Source organism: Podarcis bocagei (genome assembly GCF_964188305.1).
Source record: "Podarcis bocagei genome assembly, chromosome: 14".
Classification (NCBI taxonomy): domain Eukaryota; kingdom Metazoa; phylum Chordata; class Lepidosauria; order Squamata; family Lacertidae; genus Podarcis; species Podarcis bocagei.
This window is the reverse complement of record NC_138139.1, coordinates 32847353-32865724: the sequence shown is the minus strand read 5'-3', so window position 1 is coordinate 32865724 and position 18372 is coordinate 32847353. Positions and strand designations below refer to the sequence as shown.

The 18372-nt window shown below is 46.0% G+C and overlaps 1 protein-coding gene across 1 annotated transcript in view; it reads right to left on the bottom strand.

Moving 5' to 3' along the window:
* Positions 1 to 751: 751 nt before the first annotated feature.
* Positions 752 to 18372, bottom strand: part of LOC308573660 (uncharacterized protein) — a 34644-nt gene continuing 17023 nt past the window's right edge. The window contains exons 17-33 of the mRNA XM_081170818.1: positions 17134 to 17352; positions 16511 to 16681; positions 15071 to 15217; positions 14900 to 14949; positions 13798 to 13918; positions 12844 to 12929; positions 11851 to 11977; positions 11180 to 11370; positions 10533 to 10623; positions 10277 to 10418; positions 9190 to 9374; positions 8710 to 8865; positions 7362 to 7495; positions 6559 to 6689; positions 6178 to 6272; positions 3685 to 5314; positions 752 to 2944 (exon numbers count right to left, since the gene is read on the bottom strand). Coding sequence (XP_081026944.1) covers positions 2859 to 2944; positions 3685 to 5314; positions 6178 to 6272; positions 6559 to 6689; positions 7362 to 7495; positions 8710 to 8865; positions 9190 to 9374; positions 10277 to 10418; positions 10533 to 10623; positions 11180 to 11370; positions 11851 to 11977; positions 12844 to 12929; positions 13798 to 13918; positions 14900 to 14949; positions 15071 to 15217; positions 16511 to 16681; positions 17134 to 17352 — 3762 coding nt within the window. The 3' untranslated portion in view covers positions 752 to 2858. The remainder of the gene's footprint in view (positions 2945 to 3684; positions 5315 to 6177; positions 6273 to 6558; positions 6690 to 7361; positions 7496 to 8709; positions 8866 to 9189; positions 9375 to 10276; positions 10419 to 10532; positions 10624 to 11179; positions 11371 to 11850; positions 11978 to 12843; positions 12930 to 13797; positions 13919 to 14899; positions 14950 to 15070; positions 15218 to 16510; positions 16682 to 17133; positions 17353 to 18372) is intronic.

The window sequence follows — 18372 nt, the reverse complement described above, 5'->3', positions numbered from 1 at the left end:
CACTGACTTCTAAAACAGGGCTGGGGAACCTCAGGCACAGGGTCACATGTGTGCGCCCCGTACCTCATGCCTCTCTACATGGACCTCAGGGTTCTCCAAGCCTCCCCAGACCACACCCCCTCTCCTAGGCCACACCCACCGGCGCCCCTGCCTCACACCCTCCAGTGTTCTGGCATGACTGGGATGTCTCCTTGAACTCTGATAATGCCTCTTGCTTGCCTGGATGGAGGAAAGAGAGAGTGGGTGTGTGGGTGTGTCAAATGTAGCCTACTGTACAAAGGGTCATATCCACCACTGTCCCCACTTTTTCTTCTGGCCTGCCCATGTTTTGCTGCTCATCTTCGCCCCTTCCTCACTGCCTGTGTTGGAGTTGTCTTTTGGGAACTCCCTTAAAAGGAGGAATGGAGAACCTGCAGCACTCTAGAAGCTGTCAAAATATAATGCAGAGGTATAACTTGACCTAGGAGGAACATAATTCTGCATTTTATAAATCTTTTTCCCCCCCTTCACTCTAATTTTAGCCACTAGGGGTTGTTGTTGTTAAAGTTCATTTGGGCCTCAGTGTGCATAGTTGTGTAGACACTGCGTCGAAAACTGTGTTGATATACGTATTCAGTTTGTTTTCCCCACTCTCCAGCCCTTCTGCCTCCCAACCCAGCATTCCAAAGGGGGGGGGGGAAATGTGTAAACATCAAAGCCAGTCAAAATTAAAACCAATTTTTTAATTTATTTTTTAACACGTTATTGAAATTAAACAGAAAGTCATTTCCGCAGAAAGCAACTTTGTGACATTAAGGAACGTGAACAATTTAGGAGGGAGAGGGGAAACAGCTGGACTTTTTTAAGATCAATGAGCATGAGATTTAGAGAGGTATACAATGGAGTCTGGAAGTTATATCAATTAAGAGCTTCAGATGAGCTTTCCATTACTTCTATCAGAACCTAAAACTCTTTCAGTGGTAAAGAGGGAGGGGTGATATCTGTCGTTTTGGATTCCATCAGTTTCTCAATTTTCTAATCAAGTTCTGTTCCCCACATTTCCATGTCAGTTTGCAATTATTTTTTCAGCATTGTAATATTAATTTATCTGAACATACACATTTTTGCAAAGCAATTTCCCCCTTGCATTTCCACATGTCATTTTTTGATAATATATGCTTTTTTATTCACACTTTACCCTTGTTTATGCATCATTGTACATATTACTTGGCTGGAGAACTGCTTTGCAAAATCTGGAAAAGTGAATTCCAAAGGATGGCTGAGTTTCCGTTCATGTATTGTTTTGCAAAATGCAAAGTAAGTGGCTTCATCTTTAAATGCAAACTGAATCACATTTGTCTCCCATTCTTCAATGTGACTAATGGCAGTTTTGAATAAGGACACACTCAGTATTCCCACCTTCTGAATTCAGACGTTGGGCAGAAATCTGGGTTTTTTTATCAGCCACTGCAAGTTTCTCAAGCTTCTGGTTTTGATGATTGGTACCTGATGTTCCCTGAAACTTTGGCCAACATGCTACAGCCAAGTCCAATGTAAATACCTATTGCTAATACGCAATATAGCACAAAATATACAGAGTTCTTATTTAGGGTTAACATAGGATTAAGATGCCTCCTTCCTTTCAAGGTAGTGCCTCTGCTGCATGATAATCAACTTTCCCTATCATTCAAGACACTGGATGCTTCCAAGCAGTTTCTGTTTTCGGATGAGGTTCAGTCACATGCCAGAAAATTCAGGTTGCGTAATTATAGATGGATGGGACTCAGACCTTGTGCTGTAGGCTGTCCACAAAGGGAAGGAAGAACTGAGAAGGGACATGCCAATTTGAGTTCTCTCAGTTCTCATTTTTTCAATCTTAAATTCAATCGTCCACATTTCTACAAAAAATTGCCTTTTTTAAAACTAATGTACTCTTTGTGCATTTATCCTAATAAACACATTTTTCTCTGCAGCTTTGACTCAAGCACATGTTTTGCAAGCAATTTTCCCTAATACAATGCATTTTTAACGTTAGTTTCATTTTAATGCACAATTCTCCAAAATATGTGCATTTTTGTAAACATGAGTCGGTTGGAGCACTAGATTGCAAAATTCAGAGAAGTGCAAATTTCAAAGGATGGCTGTGTTTCAGTTTTTGCATTGATTCAGAAAGTGCAGACTAAGTAGGTTTGTGCCTTTAAATGTGAACTGAATGAAACAGAACTGGGTCTCTGAATAGAACAGCCTGGCCACTTAACCAACACAAGCAGGGCCTGGGTGAGACAGGAGTCCACTCTCCACATGTGATTTTCAGCAACTGGTATTCAGAGGCAGACTGTCTCCAACAGTGGAAGCAGAAGACAGCCATCATGACTAGTAGCCAAGGGGCAGAGAAAGCGGCTTGCTTTCTGCTAGGTTCCCAACTCTTTCAGCTGACTGATGGGTGGGCTGAGCAAAGCCAGTCTTCTTGCTTCCCCTTGCTCGGAACCAACCTGAGGTGCTGATGGTGCAGTTCTGGTTACTAACACAGGCCCAGAAAGGAATTCAGGAGTACAGCTGTTCCAGGAGGCTCAACAAACCAGGATCCAGCATGCACAGAGGACAGGAAAGATGGTGCTGGATCTCAGCACTACCTTGTGTGTGGAAGTGTCACCATAACAAAATGAGGGTAGAGAGAAACACAGCAGCTTTGCAGCAGGCAAAATTTGCATTAGGCACAGGGCAGTTACTATGCACATAAAAGTCAGAAGAGACCCACAGTCCAGAGAGCATTGGCATTTGATCCATGGGTTCCAAATGGCTCCCCTTGTAGAACTTCAAAGCTCTTGCCTTTGCCGTCCCCAGTTTCTGTCGGGAGGTGCGAGGAAGCAACAATACTCTCAGAGAAGCCTCCTCTGAAGTGGGATTCCAACCACAAGGGACAATGTCAGAAGAAGACAGCTGGAGATTAAGCTGGAAGATGATCCTGGATGGAGAAAGCGGAGGGGTAATTCAAATGAGCCACTGTTGCTTTTCCATTCAAGATCCTCAGATTTGCTAGAGGACTAGAAATTCTACACTATAAATGCCCTTTCCTTACCATGGATTATGCAAAAAATAATGTACAAAATAGAGATCAGATTTCTATAACCTTCAAGGCTTCAGACACCTTGGAGGACCCTCCATACCATAGTCCTACTAAGCCTCGGAGGGGAACCAAATCCACCTTTTCTGGGCCAAATATCACATATGTAGCCTTAAGGGCTGTTGTTTTCAGAACACAAGAACTGTTCTGTGAAAGATGATGTACATCAAATTGTGAATGAACTTGAATGCACTTTCTCACCCTCCCCTGCTAATATGCCTGGTGTTGTTAGGGAAGTCTGTTCAGCCACAGCCTTTTCAGTGGGAGGAAAGCTGCCTTGCACCACATCAGACCATCCAGCTCAGTATTGCCTACACTGACTGGCAGCAGCATTCCAGGGTTTTAGGCATTGGACATACTGAGCTCTATCTGGAGATTCTGGGAATTGAACCAGGGACTTTCTGCATACAAATCAGATGCTCTACCACTGAGCCATGTTCCTTCCTCATAATTTAGAACATTGTTTGCCCCCGATAAGTCAGTCTAGTCCCTTCACAGAGGTCATTCCACCATGAAGGTAGAGATTCCCTGCCCTTAGACATAATAGATATTTAGCAGATACTTAAATCACAGGCACTTACCACTTAGCGGCTGAAGATTGATGTAGCCATTGGGTGTTGGCTGCAATGGTGGTCTCGTTCTCGAAGGTGTTCTGCTGGTGGCTCTCCTTGTGGTTTGAGGTGAGACTCCTGTCTTAGGGGATGTTTCTGGGACATGAACGGTAGTCTTGCTTGAAGCAGTTGACATTGTTTCCTTCATTTTTGTGGCAGCACTGAGAGGTGCTGGGGTTGTGGCATTTGGCATGGGCTTAGGTGGTGCTGAAGGCCTTTCAGAAGATGTAGCAGTCATGCCAGGCATAGCGGAAGTTCCATTGCTGGTGCCAACTGTGGTTGCATTTGCACTATGAGTGTGGTTTGTACTGATGGCAGGTGTGTAGGAAACAGTTGCACTGCTGACAGTAGTCACATTGGTGACAGAGGTAAGGAGACCTGTATCGTTGATCGTGGTTGCGTCGGAGGCTGGTGTGGTGTTGATGGTGGCAGTCAGATTGGTCTCCATTGCAGTGGTAGGTAGACTTGTATCATTGATCGTGGTAGAGTTGGAGACTGGTGTGGTGTTGGTGGCGGCAGTCAGGTTGGTCTCCATTGCAGTGGTAGGGAGACTTGTATCGTTGATTGTGGTGGTGTCAGAGGCTGGTGTGGTGTTGGTCGAGGCAGTCAGGTTTGTGTCCACTGCAGTGGTAGGTAGACTTGTATCATTGATCGTGGTAGAGTTGGAGACTGGTGTGGTGTTGGTGGCGGCAGTCAGGTTGGTCTCCATTGCAGTGGTAGGGAGACTTGTATCGTTGATTGTGGTGGTGTCAGAGGCTGGTGTGGTGTTGGTGGAGGCAGTCAGGTTTGTGTCCACTGCAGTGGTAGGGAGATTTGTATCATTGATCGTGGTGGAGTTGGAGGCTGGTGTGGTGTTGGCAGTCATGTTGATGCCTGTTGCAGAGGTAGGGTCAGGTATTCCACTGACAGTATCATTTGAGGCAGTTGTGACATTGGAGGAGGTAGCCATTATTTTGGTGGAAACTGCAATGGTGGAGTCTATCGAGATGGTAGGAAAAGTCGTGCTATCAGTTCCGGTGTCGCTGGAATCTGCTGAACCTCTGCCAGAGGTAGTTGTGTTGACATCTCTTGCTGTAGGAGGGGCCGATGTTCCACTGATGGTATCATCTGAAGTAGCTGTGACACTGGATGTGACAGCTGGAGCTTGGGTGGAGAAAGCAACTCTGAGATCTATGGCGACCCTTGTGTGGGTGATGTTGGTGGAGGCAAAAGAGGTTTCATTGGCCGCAGTGCTGGTTTCAAAGAGTGGTGTTGAAAGAGGTTGCATAGCAGCACTGCTGCTGGAGAACACTGCTGCATTGTCACCAGAGGTCACTGAGTCACTTGTGGCAAATGAGGTTGACCCCGTACTGGGAGCAGTAGGAGGATCAGCTGTTGGAGTGTCAATGGGTGTTGTAGACTCGGAGGCATCTGCTACTGTGATGCTGGTTGCTGTGGAGGACAGAGAGGTCATCCCTCCTCTCAGACCAATCTCAAGAGTGTCCAGCTCAGACTGAAAATGGCTCTTGATCCACAGGGCTACCGAAGGATCATTCTCAACTTCTTTCAAATCAGGCAAATTTACACCAAGCAACCCTTTCACATCCTGGACGCTCAGTTTCTGCAATACATTTGTGATACCTTTGCTCATTCGGGCAGGTCCCTGTGTTTTAGTTATGATTTCCCCCAGAAAATGACCTTTCTAGTCTGCTCTTGCTTCTCTCCACTTTAAAAGCATTAGAAATGCAACCCTGGGTCTACACTACAAGCCAGCATCAGTTCCAATACTCTTCAATTATTGTAGCATCTCCTATTACAGTTTGATGTGGGTGGCGTGAGAATGAGAATCCTCTGTTAGAGACCCTGCACCCCATATCATGGAATTATTCCTCACCCACCCCCTGCAGTGTCCCCTGAAAAGGATAAGTAATGGTTCATTCTGCTTAATTGTCCATTTAAATGTGTTTGTGGGAGGGGGGGTTGGTTTGGTTTGTTCTTGTTTTTATTATGCATTTTGTGTTTTTATTTTGTGTTTTTATACTCTGTGAACCACCTTGAGTTCTTCAGATGAAGGACAGTACACAAATTTAATTAATAAATAAATAACACTGTAATGTTTTTACGCTTGTAAGAGTCTAGCACAGCCTTCATCAACCTGGTGCCTTCCAGGTGTCTTGAGCTACAATTCCCATCAGCCCCAGCCAGGACAGCCTTGTTTTGGACTACAACTCCCATCAGTCCCCAGCCAGCATGGCCATTTTAGACTACAGTTCCCATCAGCTTGTGCTGGCTGGGGTTGATGGGGAGCTGTAGTTCTAAAACATCCAGAAGGCACCAGTATGGGGAAGGTTGGTCTGGCAGATAGTTCCACATTTTGGCTTAAACTTCCTAACTGATGGAATGGATGGGAAATGTTGATGTGGCAAAGTCTTGCCCAAGGCTGCCTTTAGAATCCACACAGTTCAGCCAACTGCAGCAACTCACCTGTAGCTCTTCTGGCTTCAGATTAACAAATGTGGCAATATCCATCGCAACCTGAGATCCAGCCAGCCTTTTCAGGTCCTTGGCAGGAGCTCCACCTTAAAAGGGGGAAAGGGAAAGGAAATGGGAAACAGAGCAGGTCATATATTTAACAAGGTGGAATGGAAACCCCAAAGCCACTTAAAAGAAGAAGCTGCCTTTAAAATAAAAATAGGGCAACGTCTGAGAAAAACTGGGAATGCACCCATTTCAGAGAAAGGTAGTCCAGATTCTAAGAAATGTAAGAAAGCACTCCCTTAATTATGGAGGGGAAGGTTCATCTGGAAGCACCTTCGTTGCCCATGGTGGAATGGAGGAAAGTTGTGGGAAAATTAAGGTACCCACCTAGATATGGCTGAATTAGGGGATAATATGCACTGGTTCCATTTTGGCTTGCAAAGGCCGTGCGTGCTTTTTCATAGAGGATGTCTTTCTTGCCTTGGGAACAGGAAGAAATATCTAACTTCTCAGCATGCCTGCACAAAGCAAAATACAGGGGGTGAGATTGGACAAAACAACTGCTTAAAAGCTTCAATCGACTTGGAAGGCAACTTAGCTGCTGACACAAAATAATAGCTGGTTCAAGGGACACTTAAACCTTTGCCCATTTTCCTGGAGCAGCCCCTCCGTGCTTGCCTTGATGCTCAAACCACATGCCTGAGTAGAAGGACTGGCAACTTGGGTCTCACCTATGAAGGTGGCACCCTGGGGTCTGGCAAGGTGCCAGTTCCATTGGGAAGACCCACATTGTCAGCCCCTGGCCAGAACTTTGGATCGTTGAAACGCTGTCTCAGTCACACAGGAGTCTCTCTGCTGAGAAAATCTCACATGGCTGGGATGGCATGAAATGGCTCCATAGGGGTGCATTTTATCACATAGTTGGCAGTGAGCTCAACAAGGGAAGTGATGGAGAAGAAATTTGGTTTGGCATTTTAATGACAGTTCTGTCAGTGGCTGCTATCCATGATGGAGGTATGTTCTGCCTTCACGGTTGGAGACAGAAAACCTTGCAAATGCCAATTGTTTGAAGTCATAGTTGTGGGGAATACGCTCGCCCAGGAAAAGAAATACCCTGGGCTCTGAGTCAGAACTTTCCATATCTGTTTCTAGCAGTAAAGCCCTCCACCCCACCCAAGGCAGCATCCTACCGAATTGCTTCTGGGTTTATTTGCTTCAGCTGATCTTCGTCCAAAAAGCAGAGGTATTTCCCCTCCAGCATGTCAAGTAATGGGCCCGTGAGGCTGCCCCCTTCTTCCATGTATCTTGACACCAGTCGCCTGAGCTGCAAGATGAAGAGTTCAGTTTCAGGACATGAACAGTGACACACTGGGTCACCTGTGGTGGCACATCTAGCTCTGACATCCAACAGTGCTGTAGGACTGCGGCAGGCAACGTGAAAAGTTTGCTCCAGCAGCTAGAGTAATTCCTTATGTATCTGCATCATCTAGGAACCAGTTTTGGCTGATGCCCACTGGGGCTGGTAGGATGCAAGGCAGGAGGCCATCAGTAGGTGGCGCCAGAGCCAATGACAGGCAAAGCTAAGCAATTCTAGTTTTGTCCTTGGCTTCCTCTCTGCTGAGTTCTGCAAGTAGCAACTCTGAGGCTAAGGAGGGCAGAGGAGCCTGGCAGGCAGGCAGGCAGGGCCACCTACGCGAATGGCTGAAGGAAGGAAGGAAGGAAGGAAGGAAGGAAGGAAGGAAGGAAGGAAGGAAGGAAGGCAGTGGTTGGCTGAGAGCAGACTGAGTTTGGTGGCATTGAAACTATTTTGCTATTCCTTTAAGGTCGTGATGTGAACTGACAAGGTGAAAGACCTAAGATAAGGAGGTAGCTTTTTCTGTAACTCCCATTGACTAGTATGAAAAGTAAAAGGAACTGGGCTTTCCTGCTTCATTCTTCCTTTCCTTCCCTGAATGTAAAAGCAGAGTTTAGTTTGTTATGAGCAAAGCTTATCAGTTAATAAGAGAAGTCTGTGTTTAAAAAGTAATGCTCCTTAGAATCATCATTTCTGTAAAGAAGACCTTAGTATTGCAATAGCTAGAGCAATACCCCCCCACTGGATACACTGCAGGGACACTATGTTCTTTCCTTCTGCACAGATATTTTAAGGATTTCTTTAAAATTCACATGGGAATGGGATGCAGAAGGACCCTAGCTAAGTGGCAGAGCATCTGCCTTGCAAGCAGAAGGTCCCAGGTTCAATCCCTGGCATCTCCAGCTAGGGCTGGGAATGCCTCCTGCCTGAAAGTCCAGAGACCTGCTGCCAGTCCGTGTAGGCAGTACAGAGATAGGTGGACCAATGCCCCTATGTTCCTGTGATGGGACAGACCTAGTGGCATGCAGATTTGGGAGCTATTCTGGGGAACGTTGCCTTTTATTGTTACCGTAGTCATACAGTTTTACCTGTAATGAAAACTGATAAAAATGAATTCATTTTAAAAAGAATCTGGACCAACTGGACTTCAATGAGTTCACCCATCCCCCATTTATATATGTTACCTGAGCCATCTCCCAGGCCCCATTATTTCGGCTGAGCAAAGCGGCAAGTGTGTCACTGGAGGTGATATTCCACCTGCCAATCTCATCTGCGCTGTACAGCCGTGAAAGGAAGCCAAGAAGCTTCAGGTGGTCCTCTGGAATCCCATTGGGGTAGATCTAATAAAGAGGGTAGGAAGTTCATTAGTTGTGGAACGAGCAACCTTGTTTGCTAGAAAACCCATCACCCTTGGCCAACATCAGTAAGGCAAAGGCTGCAGACATTTCTGTGGCAGCCAATCAGCGACATGCACAGCCAGCCTCTTCTGCTTCAAATTTGCACAGCCAGCTGTTTCTGAGCTCCTCCTTGGATAGGAAAAAGGTACATTTGGATCAATTGTAGTGAGGGCACCACAACCAGAGCAACCTGGCTGCCCTAAAATTGCCACAGCATCATTGAGCAAAGGCTGCAGTGCACAGATACATCAATGGCCCTTCAGTTACCTCGTCCAGCTTCCTTTTAATTACTGTCAAGTAGTCGTTCGGAAGCGGCTGCTCAAGCAGTGGGACCAAGTTGGCTTTCAAAACCTCATTGCTCAGGCAGGCATCAAACTGCTGGGCGCTGTCATAGTGGACGATGAAGAGCGGGTCTTCCAGTGAGCTGGTTGTGACTGGAGTGGACCGGCAAGCTGTTGGCAGAATTTCACAGGCAGGGAATGACCTTGCAAACTTGGCAATTATGGGAAACCATCACCCGTCTCTTTGGCTTCCTCTCTCTCTCTCTCCATCAATAGTCAAGAAAGCCTGTGACTTTTAATACAAATTGTTACCAAGCACCAAACATACAACTTTAAAAATGCCTTATGAGGAACGGCTAAGGGAGCTGGGCATGTTTAGCCTGGAGAAGAGGAGGTTAAGGGGTGATATGATAGCCATGTTCAAATATATAAAAGGATGTCACGTAGAGGAGGGAGAAAGGTTGTTTTCTGCTGCTCCAGAGAAGCGGACACGGAGCAATGGATCCAAACTACAAGAAAGAAGATTCCACCTAAACATTAGGAAGAACTTCCTGACAGTAAGAGCTGTTCGACAGTGGAATTTGCTGCCAAGGAGTGTGGTGGAGTCTCCTACTTTGGAGGTCTTTAAGCAGAGGCTTGACAACCATATGTCAGGAGTGCTCTGATGGTGTTTCCTGCTTGGCAGGGGGTTGGACTCGATGGCCCTTGTGGTCTCTTCCAACTCTATGATTCTATGATTCTATGATTCTATGAAAACAATTGCTACATAAAACAAATGTCTTAACCTAGGGCTGCCATACAACACAGAGCTTCTCTTCCACAGCCAGACATTTTTCAACCTCAGAATGTGGAGACTGTGACTTTGGCACTGAGCCATTTCCTTTGTTACCTTAGTGACTCATACTATTACCTCACCAGGAAGCTAGCCCCGCTATTCTGATTTCATGTTGGATCCAGGAATTAGAGTGGGGCTCAGGCATATAACCTACCTACCTCCAATCTCACAATGAGATAGAGATATATATAGATATGCACAATAAACTAGCTTCTTCTTTTCTCTCTCTCTCTCTTACTTTCTGGTGCTCGTCTAGTCCGAGGAGGGGAAGCAGATTTCGATCCAAGCGACTTTAAGAACAGGATTGTTTTCACTTTTTGTGAAGCACTTTGGCTGTCAAACAGATCTGCCACCTTCCTGAAGAAGATCAGTCTCTCTTCCTGTGTAAAAAAAAGGAAATCCATCCGAATCTGTACATCAATGGCAAACCTTAAGGAATTACAGGGGGGGTACAACAACAACATGTGAAACCTGGGCTCTTCTACTCCCCCTACCTTGTTAATGGAGTCCCAGGTGGTACGGTTTATATACAAAGCAAGAGGCCCGAGATCTTCCAGGGTTCCATCATCCCAAGATGCAGGCACCCTGTGTCACATGGAGACATACAATCCTCAGTTGCTTTATGGAATCCTTGGACCAGCCTGCCACCCTCTAGTTGTTTTTGGACTACAACTCCCAGAAGGCGACAGCCAGCACAGCATGATCAGAGCAGCCTTCACCAACCTAGATGGACCCACCTCTTTTGGTGAACTGATATGCTAGAGTGAAAAACACCTCCCAGATAAGGTGCAGGGAGGGCTCTTCGGGTATAGCCAAAGTAATAAAGAAGAAAATATGGGTTGAGTCAATGCTTTCAAGGACTATGGTTGGCTGAAGAGTTGGCTGAAGTGTTCGGGTGGCAGAAGATGGTTGGCTGGAAGATGATACAGCCAAGATGGTGCATTTTTCCTATATAGGGCATGTGCAAATGGAATGCTCCGACAGGCTCTTTTGGACTCTGTCCTGTCATATATTACTGAATAAACCTGACTAACTAGGTATTTCATGTGAGCCTCCATACTGAACCCCCAAAGGGAATTTCTCCCACATCACATGCAAAACAAACATAAACCAGAAAGGTTTATCTGTCCCTGTTGCTCACCCTTGCGAAGTCTTCCCACTGCTCAGAAGCACATTTAAGGCAATCCTCTGGGCAGCTGTGAGATCAGGACACAGTTTCAGGTTCTCCAAGACCGTCGGGTCAGAGTCCAAAATGGTGGCTGCATCCATGTCACACACGAGGGCTCCAAGCTTCTGCAGCTGCTCTTTGCTGAGCGAGGTATTCTCCACTCTCTGGTGAAATATTTAATATTAGGACCAAAGAAGGAACAAGCCCATTTTGCTCTTACACTTGCTAGTGTTCATTCCAGCAATGGCATAACCAGGGGCAGCCACCCATGAGGCCAGGATCCACAGGGGCAGCAGATCCCAATGTAGATCTTTATTTCCCCCGCTTGTTCCTGATATAGATCTTCCCTCGCCCATTCTTCCCTGGCAGGGAGGGGGATGCCATGCTGGGGTCTCCCTCAGTTACTAGAATGTCTTGGGCAGCATCCCTTCTTATTTGGTTCAGGGGGTGTTAGATGACATTGCATTAAATCAAGTGTTATCCTGTGTGTTTCCCAACCACCTTCTCCATCACTTTCATTGTGGCCGCCTGAATTTGCCAGTGTGTGTTTGACTCCCACTTGAAAATAGGGACAGCCTGAAAGTGGTCCCCCTCCCCCACCCCCACCCCACAAGGCCTTTGCATAAGGAAAGAGTGTCACTCACAAAGCAACTCAATGCATTCTCCAAGAGTTTGTTCCTTTGGGTTGATCCATTGGCCAGCAGAGTTAGATTCCCTTGGGAAGCCAGGGTGTAAAACGCTTCACAGTTCTGGTGATTTATTTTGTTGAGACTGGAAGATACGTGAATCTTCATTATTTGAGAGGCAGGGCAGGAGTGCAGGAAAGGTTTGGTACTACAGACGCTTCCACTCCTCCATATCCAGCTTTTAACTACAGTCATACCTTGGTTGTCGAAAGCCTTAGTACTTGTCTGTTTTGGCCCCCAAACACCACAAACCCGAAATGAGTGTTCCAGTTTGCAAATGTTCTTTGGAACCCGAACATCTGGCATGGCTTCCGTGGCTTCCAATTGGCTGCAGGAGCTTCCTGCAGCCAATTGGAAGCCACGCCTTGGTTTCAAAATATTTTGGAAGTCAAACGGACTTCCGGAATGGATTCTGTTCAACTTCCGATGTAAGTTCTAAAATGATAGCCTAAATGTTATTTTTCATCTTTGTGTTCTTTGGGGCAGGGAAGGAGAGTCCTATAATGTTAAAATTGGCATACAGGAGGAGTAATAACATAAGAAGAGCTTGCTGGATCCGGCCAATGGCCTATCTAGTCTGGCATCCTGTCCTCACAGTGGCCAACTAGATGCCCAAGTGGGAAACCCGCAAATAGGATTCAAGCACAAGGGCTGCTCTTCCCTCCCTCCTGTGGTTTCTATCAACTGGTGTTGAGTGATAGGTCTGGAGAATGAGCACAACCACCTAATGCATTTAAAGCACATGTTCTGCTCTAAAGAATTCCAGGAAGTGTTGTTTGTCAAGGCTGCTGGGAATCGTAGCTTTGTGAGAGGTGAACTGAAGTTCTCTGGAGAAAGCCATATGCTTTCGATGTGCTTTCAACATTTGGTGAGAGAGCTAAACAAAGCAAAACAAAGTTCCTGACCCTTGACTTAATTCCTCAGAGAAGACAATTCCTCAGAGCTACTCACGGAAAGAAAAGCAGCACATCGGGTGGGTAACTGGTGAAATTTGCTGCCTGGTTGTTTCTGGAGAGAAGTTTTGCCATGCAGGAGAGCTGATGGGAAGAGAGCCAGAATTACTCCCCTTACATCCTTCATGAAATAAAAGCTGGATCTCACCTCCCTATCCATTCCCTGATCGGTGCAACATCAAGCTTGAAAAAGCAAACTGGGTGTCTGGGTGTGCACTTTCTCTCTTTCTGAATCTCGCAGGGAGGGCTGATCTGAGGGAGAGAAGTCGCCCAGTGGGGGGTGCCACCTGTTCTACTACTCTCTCTCAAAAATTCAAATGTACCCACAGGCCTATAAGGCTGGTAAGTATAAGGCGGCACCATTTTCTATAACCTTCTTTTCACCCCGTGCAGCACTGCTTCCATTCTGCTGCAGTTCGTATTCTGCCCAAAACTATGTTTTTCATCTTGCTGTCACCTCTGATGAAATTACGTAACTTAGGTAATTCATTGTGTTGTCGTTATGATATCCTGCCCCATTCATTTCAATGCAAAGGAAACACAATGCAAATGTGGGGGACGTAGGTGTGTGTTGTTTACAAACCAGAAGCAACAACAACAGTGAACACCAATCGTATTTGCTGGATTGATTTTGGTTCTGGGCACAGGATGCATAAACAAGCATCAGTAATTTCCACTCCTATTTCTGTCTTGGGAGGAATTCTCTGACCTCACTACTGGTGACCCCTGTCTTACAGATACAAGAGAGCTCTCCTGGCCTCCTTTGCACAGGACCCCAAATTCAGAAGCAGCCAAGAAAGCACCCTAGCATACTAATGCAGCCTGGCACTCCTTTGGCCCCTGTCTCATACCAGCACCATCCTGCCTGAATCCTATGATTCTGCTAATTGAGGGGAAGTGAGGGCAAGAGTCCTCAATCCAGCCCCATTTGCAGCCCATCTGCATCTCTCACCTGTTCCTCACTCAGGTTGGCATTTTTAATCTTCACTTCTTGGACCAAAGTGGACAGCTGTGCGGGTGTCAGTTTGGTGGCAACATTGCACTGGAAGCCTTGCAGGATGAATGCAGAAAGCCTAGAAGCCACAGAGGTGAATTAGTCTTTTGCTGCCAATTTGCTTCCAAGCCAAATTCAAGATGTTACTGTTAGCATATAAAAACTGATTTGGGATCAGTTTACCTATGAGGTCGCCATACCCCATATCTGTCCACTCAGCCGCTTTGATCAGCGGAATTGGCACTTCTACAGGTGCCACATAACACCCATTCCACATTTGGAAGAACGCCGTCTTTTAGTGTGGCAGATTCTACACTTTGGAACTCCCTGCCTATTGATATCAGGCAGGCGCCTCTGCTGTACTCTTTTTGGCACCTGCTAAAAATATTCTTGTTTAGACATGCCCAGGTGCTTAGAAAGCCAATGAAAGTTTTAATCTGTTTTTAATCTATTCTTATTTTAACATTTTGAACATCTTAAAATTCCGGTGTTAATTTTTCCTATTGATAATTTTATCATTTTACCTTTTTAGGCAAACCACTTTGAGGTTTTGTACTTTTTTCACCATCAACCGCTGTATAAATTTTAAAACTCAACCATATTTCACTAGGTGCCTTTATTATATATATATATATTAGGCGCCAGGAGAAAACAATTCTCTATAACCAGGCCTTGGGCTGATTAAACAATCTATGGCCTTTTAAATGTGTTTGTGGGAAGAGGAGAGTAATTGGTTTGCTTTTTGTTTTTTCGTAATGTATTTTGTGTTCTCATTTTTATGTTGTGAATCTCCCTGTGATCTTCAGCTGAAGGGTAGTGTACAAATTAAATAAATAATGATGCTGAAAATGAAAATGTCTAGTATGGAGAATTAAATCAAATTTGATTAAGCCAGGGAGAGGGCTTCTTAAAAGATAAAGATTCCTTCATGAAATAAGCCAATTATGCCTCCCTTGGATACAAGCCCAAGGTCAAATCCATGGAGCCAATGGAAAGGTTGTCAAATGCTGGACAATTGTTTTTTAAGATATTTCTGCACCACTGTGGGCCCACAACTCACTCTGTGTAATTATCCGTGCTGGACAGCACATCTCCAAACAGAACAGATGCCTAGAACAAAGAGAGGGGTCAATTCAATAGCAAGGAAGAAGCAAGATGGCAAACTGGCCTGTCCAGGCTCAAATTGCCATGCACGGCAAACAGGGTTTAAGAGAAAAACCAGAGTCGTTACCTGCTGTGGGGACCATTGTTTCTCATTGATTTTGTGGAGATCTGGGATCTTGCCTCGAATCACCAGTAGCGAATTTGGGACTTGGTCCACTAAATCATCTGGGACATTATTCAGGATGTCACTGAGGGAGGACGAGTTTGAGAGGATCTACAAGGTTGAGGGAAAGGTCATAGAACCAAATCAGAGTTCGCCAATATGGCTTATCTTATGCGGCTTTGCCCCATTCTAGTGCCCTTCAAATGTTTTGGACTACAAGTCCCATAAGTCTCAGCAAGCACAGGGGCTGAGGGGAGATATAGTCAAAATGGATTTGCTAATGATAACTGTAGTCCAAAATGGTCATGGGGATGGGGGCTAAGGGGAATTGTAGTCCAAAACATGTGGCGAGCAAGAGGTTGGGGAAGGATGATGTAATACAGGGGTTGTCAACCTGGTCCCTGCCACCCACTAGTGGGCGTTTCAGGATTCTAGGTGGGCAGTAGGAGGTTCTACGGCACAAGCGGAATCCTCCTTCCATCGAGCACTGGTGGGCGGTAAGGAAATTTTACCATGAAGGAAGATGCATCAGTGGGTGGTAGGTATAAAAAGGTAAAGGTACCCCTGCCTGTACGGGCCAGTCTTGACAGACTCTAGGGTTGTGCGCTCATCTCACTCTAGAGGCCGGGAGCCAGCGCTGTCCGCAGACACTTCTGGGTCACGTGGCCAGCGTGACGAAGCTACTCTGGCGAGCCAGAGCCGCACATGGAAACGCCGTTTACCTTCCCGCTAGTAAGCGGTCCCTATTTATCTACTTGCACCCAAGAGTGCTTTCGAACTGCTAGGTTGGCAGGCGCTGGGACCGGGCAACGGGGGCGCACCCCGCCACAGGGATTCAAACCGCCGACCATACGATCAGCAAGTCCTAGGCGCTGAGGTTTTACCCACAGCGCCACCCGCGTCCCCCAAAAAGGTTGACTACCCCTGATCTAATGATATGAGCATTATCGCTCTGCCCCAAATAACTGAAGAGCTTCCTACTGCAGCCTGCTACTTTATCTAGGCTTATGCAAAACAAGGAATTTGGTCAAAGGTGTGGGCTTCTGAAGCCTGAGAATCCTAGCTTTCATTTAAAGCAGAGCACAAGTTTCTAGTCCTTCTAGACTTTGAAGAAATGTTTGGGTCGTGTTGGATGAAATCTCATTGAGGGAAAGAGCGGGCTTCCAGTTTTTGGGTCTACTAGATTGCAAGGCTCTACACAAAATCTTTCTATGCCCCACAGCTAGCAGAAAAACGGTACTAATGTTTAGATTTTCCTGATCTGCAAAGTGTATTCAGATGGATAAATTTTATTTCTTTTCTGGCTTTTGTAAAACTGAAAGTAACCAACCCCTAAGCTAAGACACTTCCAAAAAAACCCAACACATTTACAAAGGTGGTTCCTGTGCCCTTAAGCCCATTTACCTTGCTAACAAAGGCCTTCCTTAAGTGTTCGGAGCCTTGCCTGAGAGCACTCAAGAAGGCGGCATTCTTTGCCAGCTGAATTGCCAAATCTGCTGAGATTGAGTCAAAGCTGCTGCTGGGCAACCCTTGTGCCAGGGTGCCAAGTCTCTCAAACTTCTCAGCGGTATCCAGCTGCAGTAAGAAGGAAAGAGGAGGAAGGTCAGAGCTTCAGAGAGGATCGCGCTGTCCTGCCATGTCAGTTCCCAGGTTTCAGGGGTCACTGTGCAAGATGATGCCCTTCTTAACACCAACAACTTTGGTCATTCTCTTGCCACACCCCTCTGAGCCCAGACTGCACCACTGCTCACAGCTGCTGTGTCCTCACTTTGGGGTAAGGCAGTAGCTCAGCAGTAGGGCACTTGAGCTGCGTGCAGAATGTCCTGGGTTCAACCCCTGACATATACAAGTAGGGCTGGGAATGTCCCTTGTCCATGAGAACAGGATGCCAGATTCAATGGGTCTTTGGCTGTCCAGAACTGGAAAGAGGCAGGTGGACTGGATGCCCCCTTGGACTGGCCTAGCATGGTGATATTTGCAGCTCTTTCCAAAAGTCAGCCACCAGAGACGGGTGTCAGGTTGCTTACCGTGAAGTCGCTACGTAGGATCTTGTTCACCAGCCCTTGGGACTGTCCCCTGTTCCAGCCATTGACCTGCCCAAGCGATTCCAAGACCTGAGGGTCCACCAGATCTTGTGGCATCAGATTTGAAATCTGACCGGTGGTCAGCCCCATGGCCTGCTGCCCCAAGGCCACCAGAGTCTGTCTGTCAAATGTCTTGACTTGTGCAACAAGACTCGTAGCAAGCTGGGAAAGGGAGACAGATATAAATAAGGATTGGGAACTTCTTGAATGCAAAATGCCTTCAGGGAAAAGTCCATGCAAATGCAGCCACTGCTTTGGTTTTTCCAACATGAAAATTTTCAGGGTCTGCAGGCATGATTCTGAGACAGCTGTGTTCAGATCCTGACTCAGCCTTTGATTCAGTGGTTAATCTTGTCCAAGACTCTCTAATTCTCAGCCTTAGTTTTCCTAACTGTTAAATGGAAATGACAGTGATGCCTCTTATTTTTTTGCATAATTTAGTTCTACATGGCATAATGTTACCAAGATTCAATGCTTTAATGCATTTACAGGCACACAGCATAGAATCACATGGATCTCAGTAGAATCATTGTAAATGTAATGCTATCCCACAAATAATCCTGGGAGTAGTTGCTGAGCATTCTCTTTTCCCTTCAAATAACTGCTATTTCCAGGATTCGCTTGGAAGAAGCAATTATTATTAATCCAGTTTAAGTCTATTGTCTAGCTATCACAGCATCAGTTACCTGTATCGTGAAGTTAAAGAAAACAATGCACCTTTTGTTGCTCTGGTTCCTGGGTTCCAGAATACCAGTTTCTGGATGTCTTTACTAAATCTGACTTTGGAATGGAAAGTGTGACCTCCTCACCATAAAATGTTATGGGTAGGAGAGAGTTGTGGCTTGGGCTAGGACCATGAAAGTCAGCACATCACCCTCTTCCATAGCCCAGAAATGAATACATATAATTTAAAAGTATTTGGGGAAGGAAACCTTTGGGATGTTTAGTCTCCAAAACCATCTGGTGCTCTTTGTACAAGAATCCCCACCTTCATGTCTATGATGGCACAATCCTAAGCACATTTAAGGTAAAGGGACCCCTGACCATTAGGTCCAGTCGTGGCCGACTCTGGGGTTGCGGCGCTCATCTCGCTTTACTGGCCAAGGGAGCCGGCATACAGCTTCTGGGTCATGTGGCCAGCATGACTAAGCCGCTTCTGGCAAACCAGAGAAGTGCATGGAA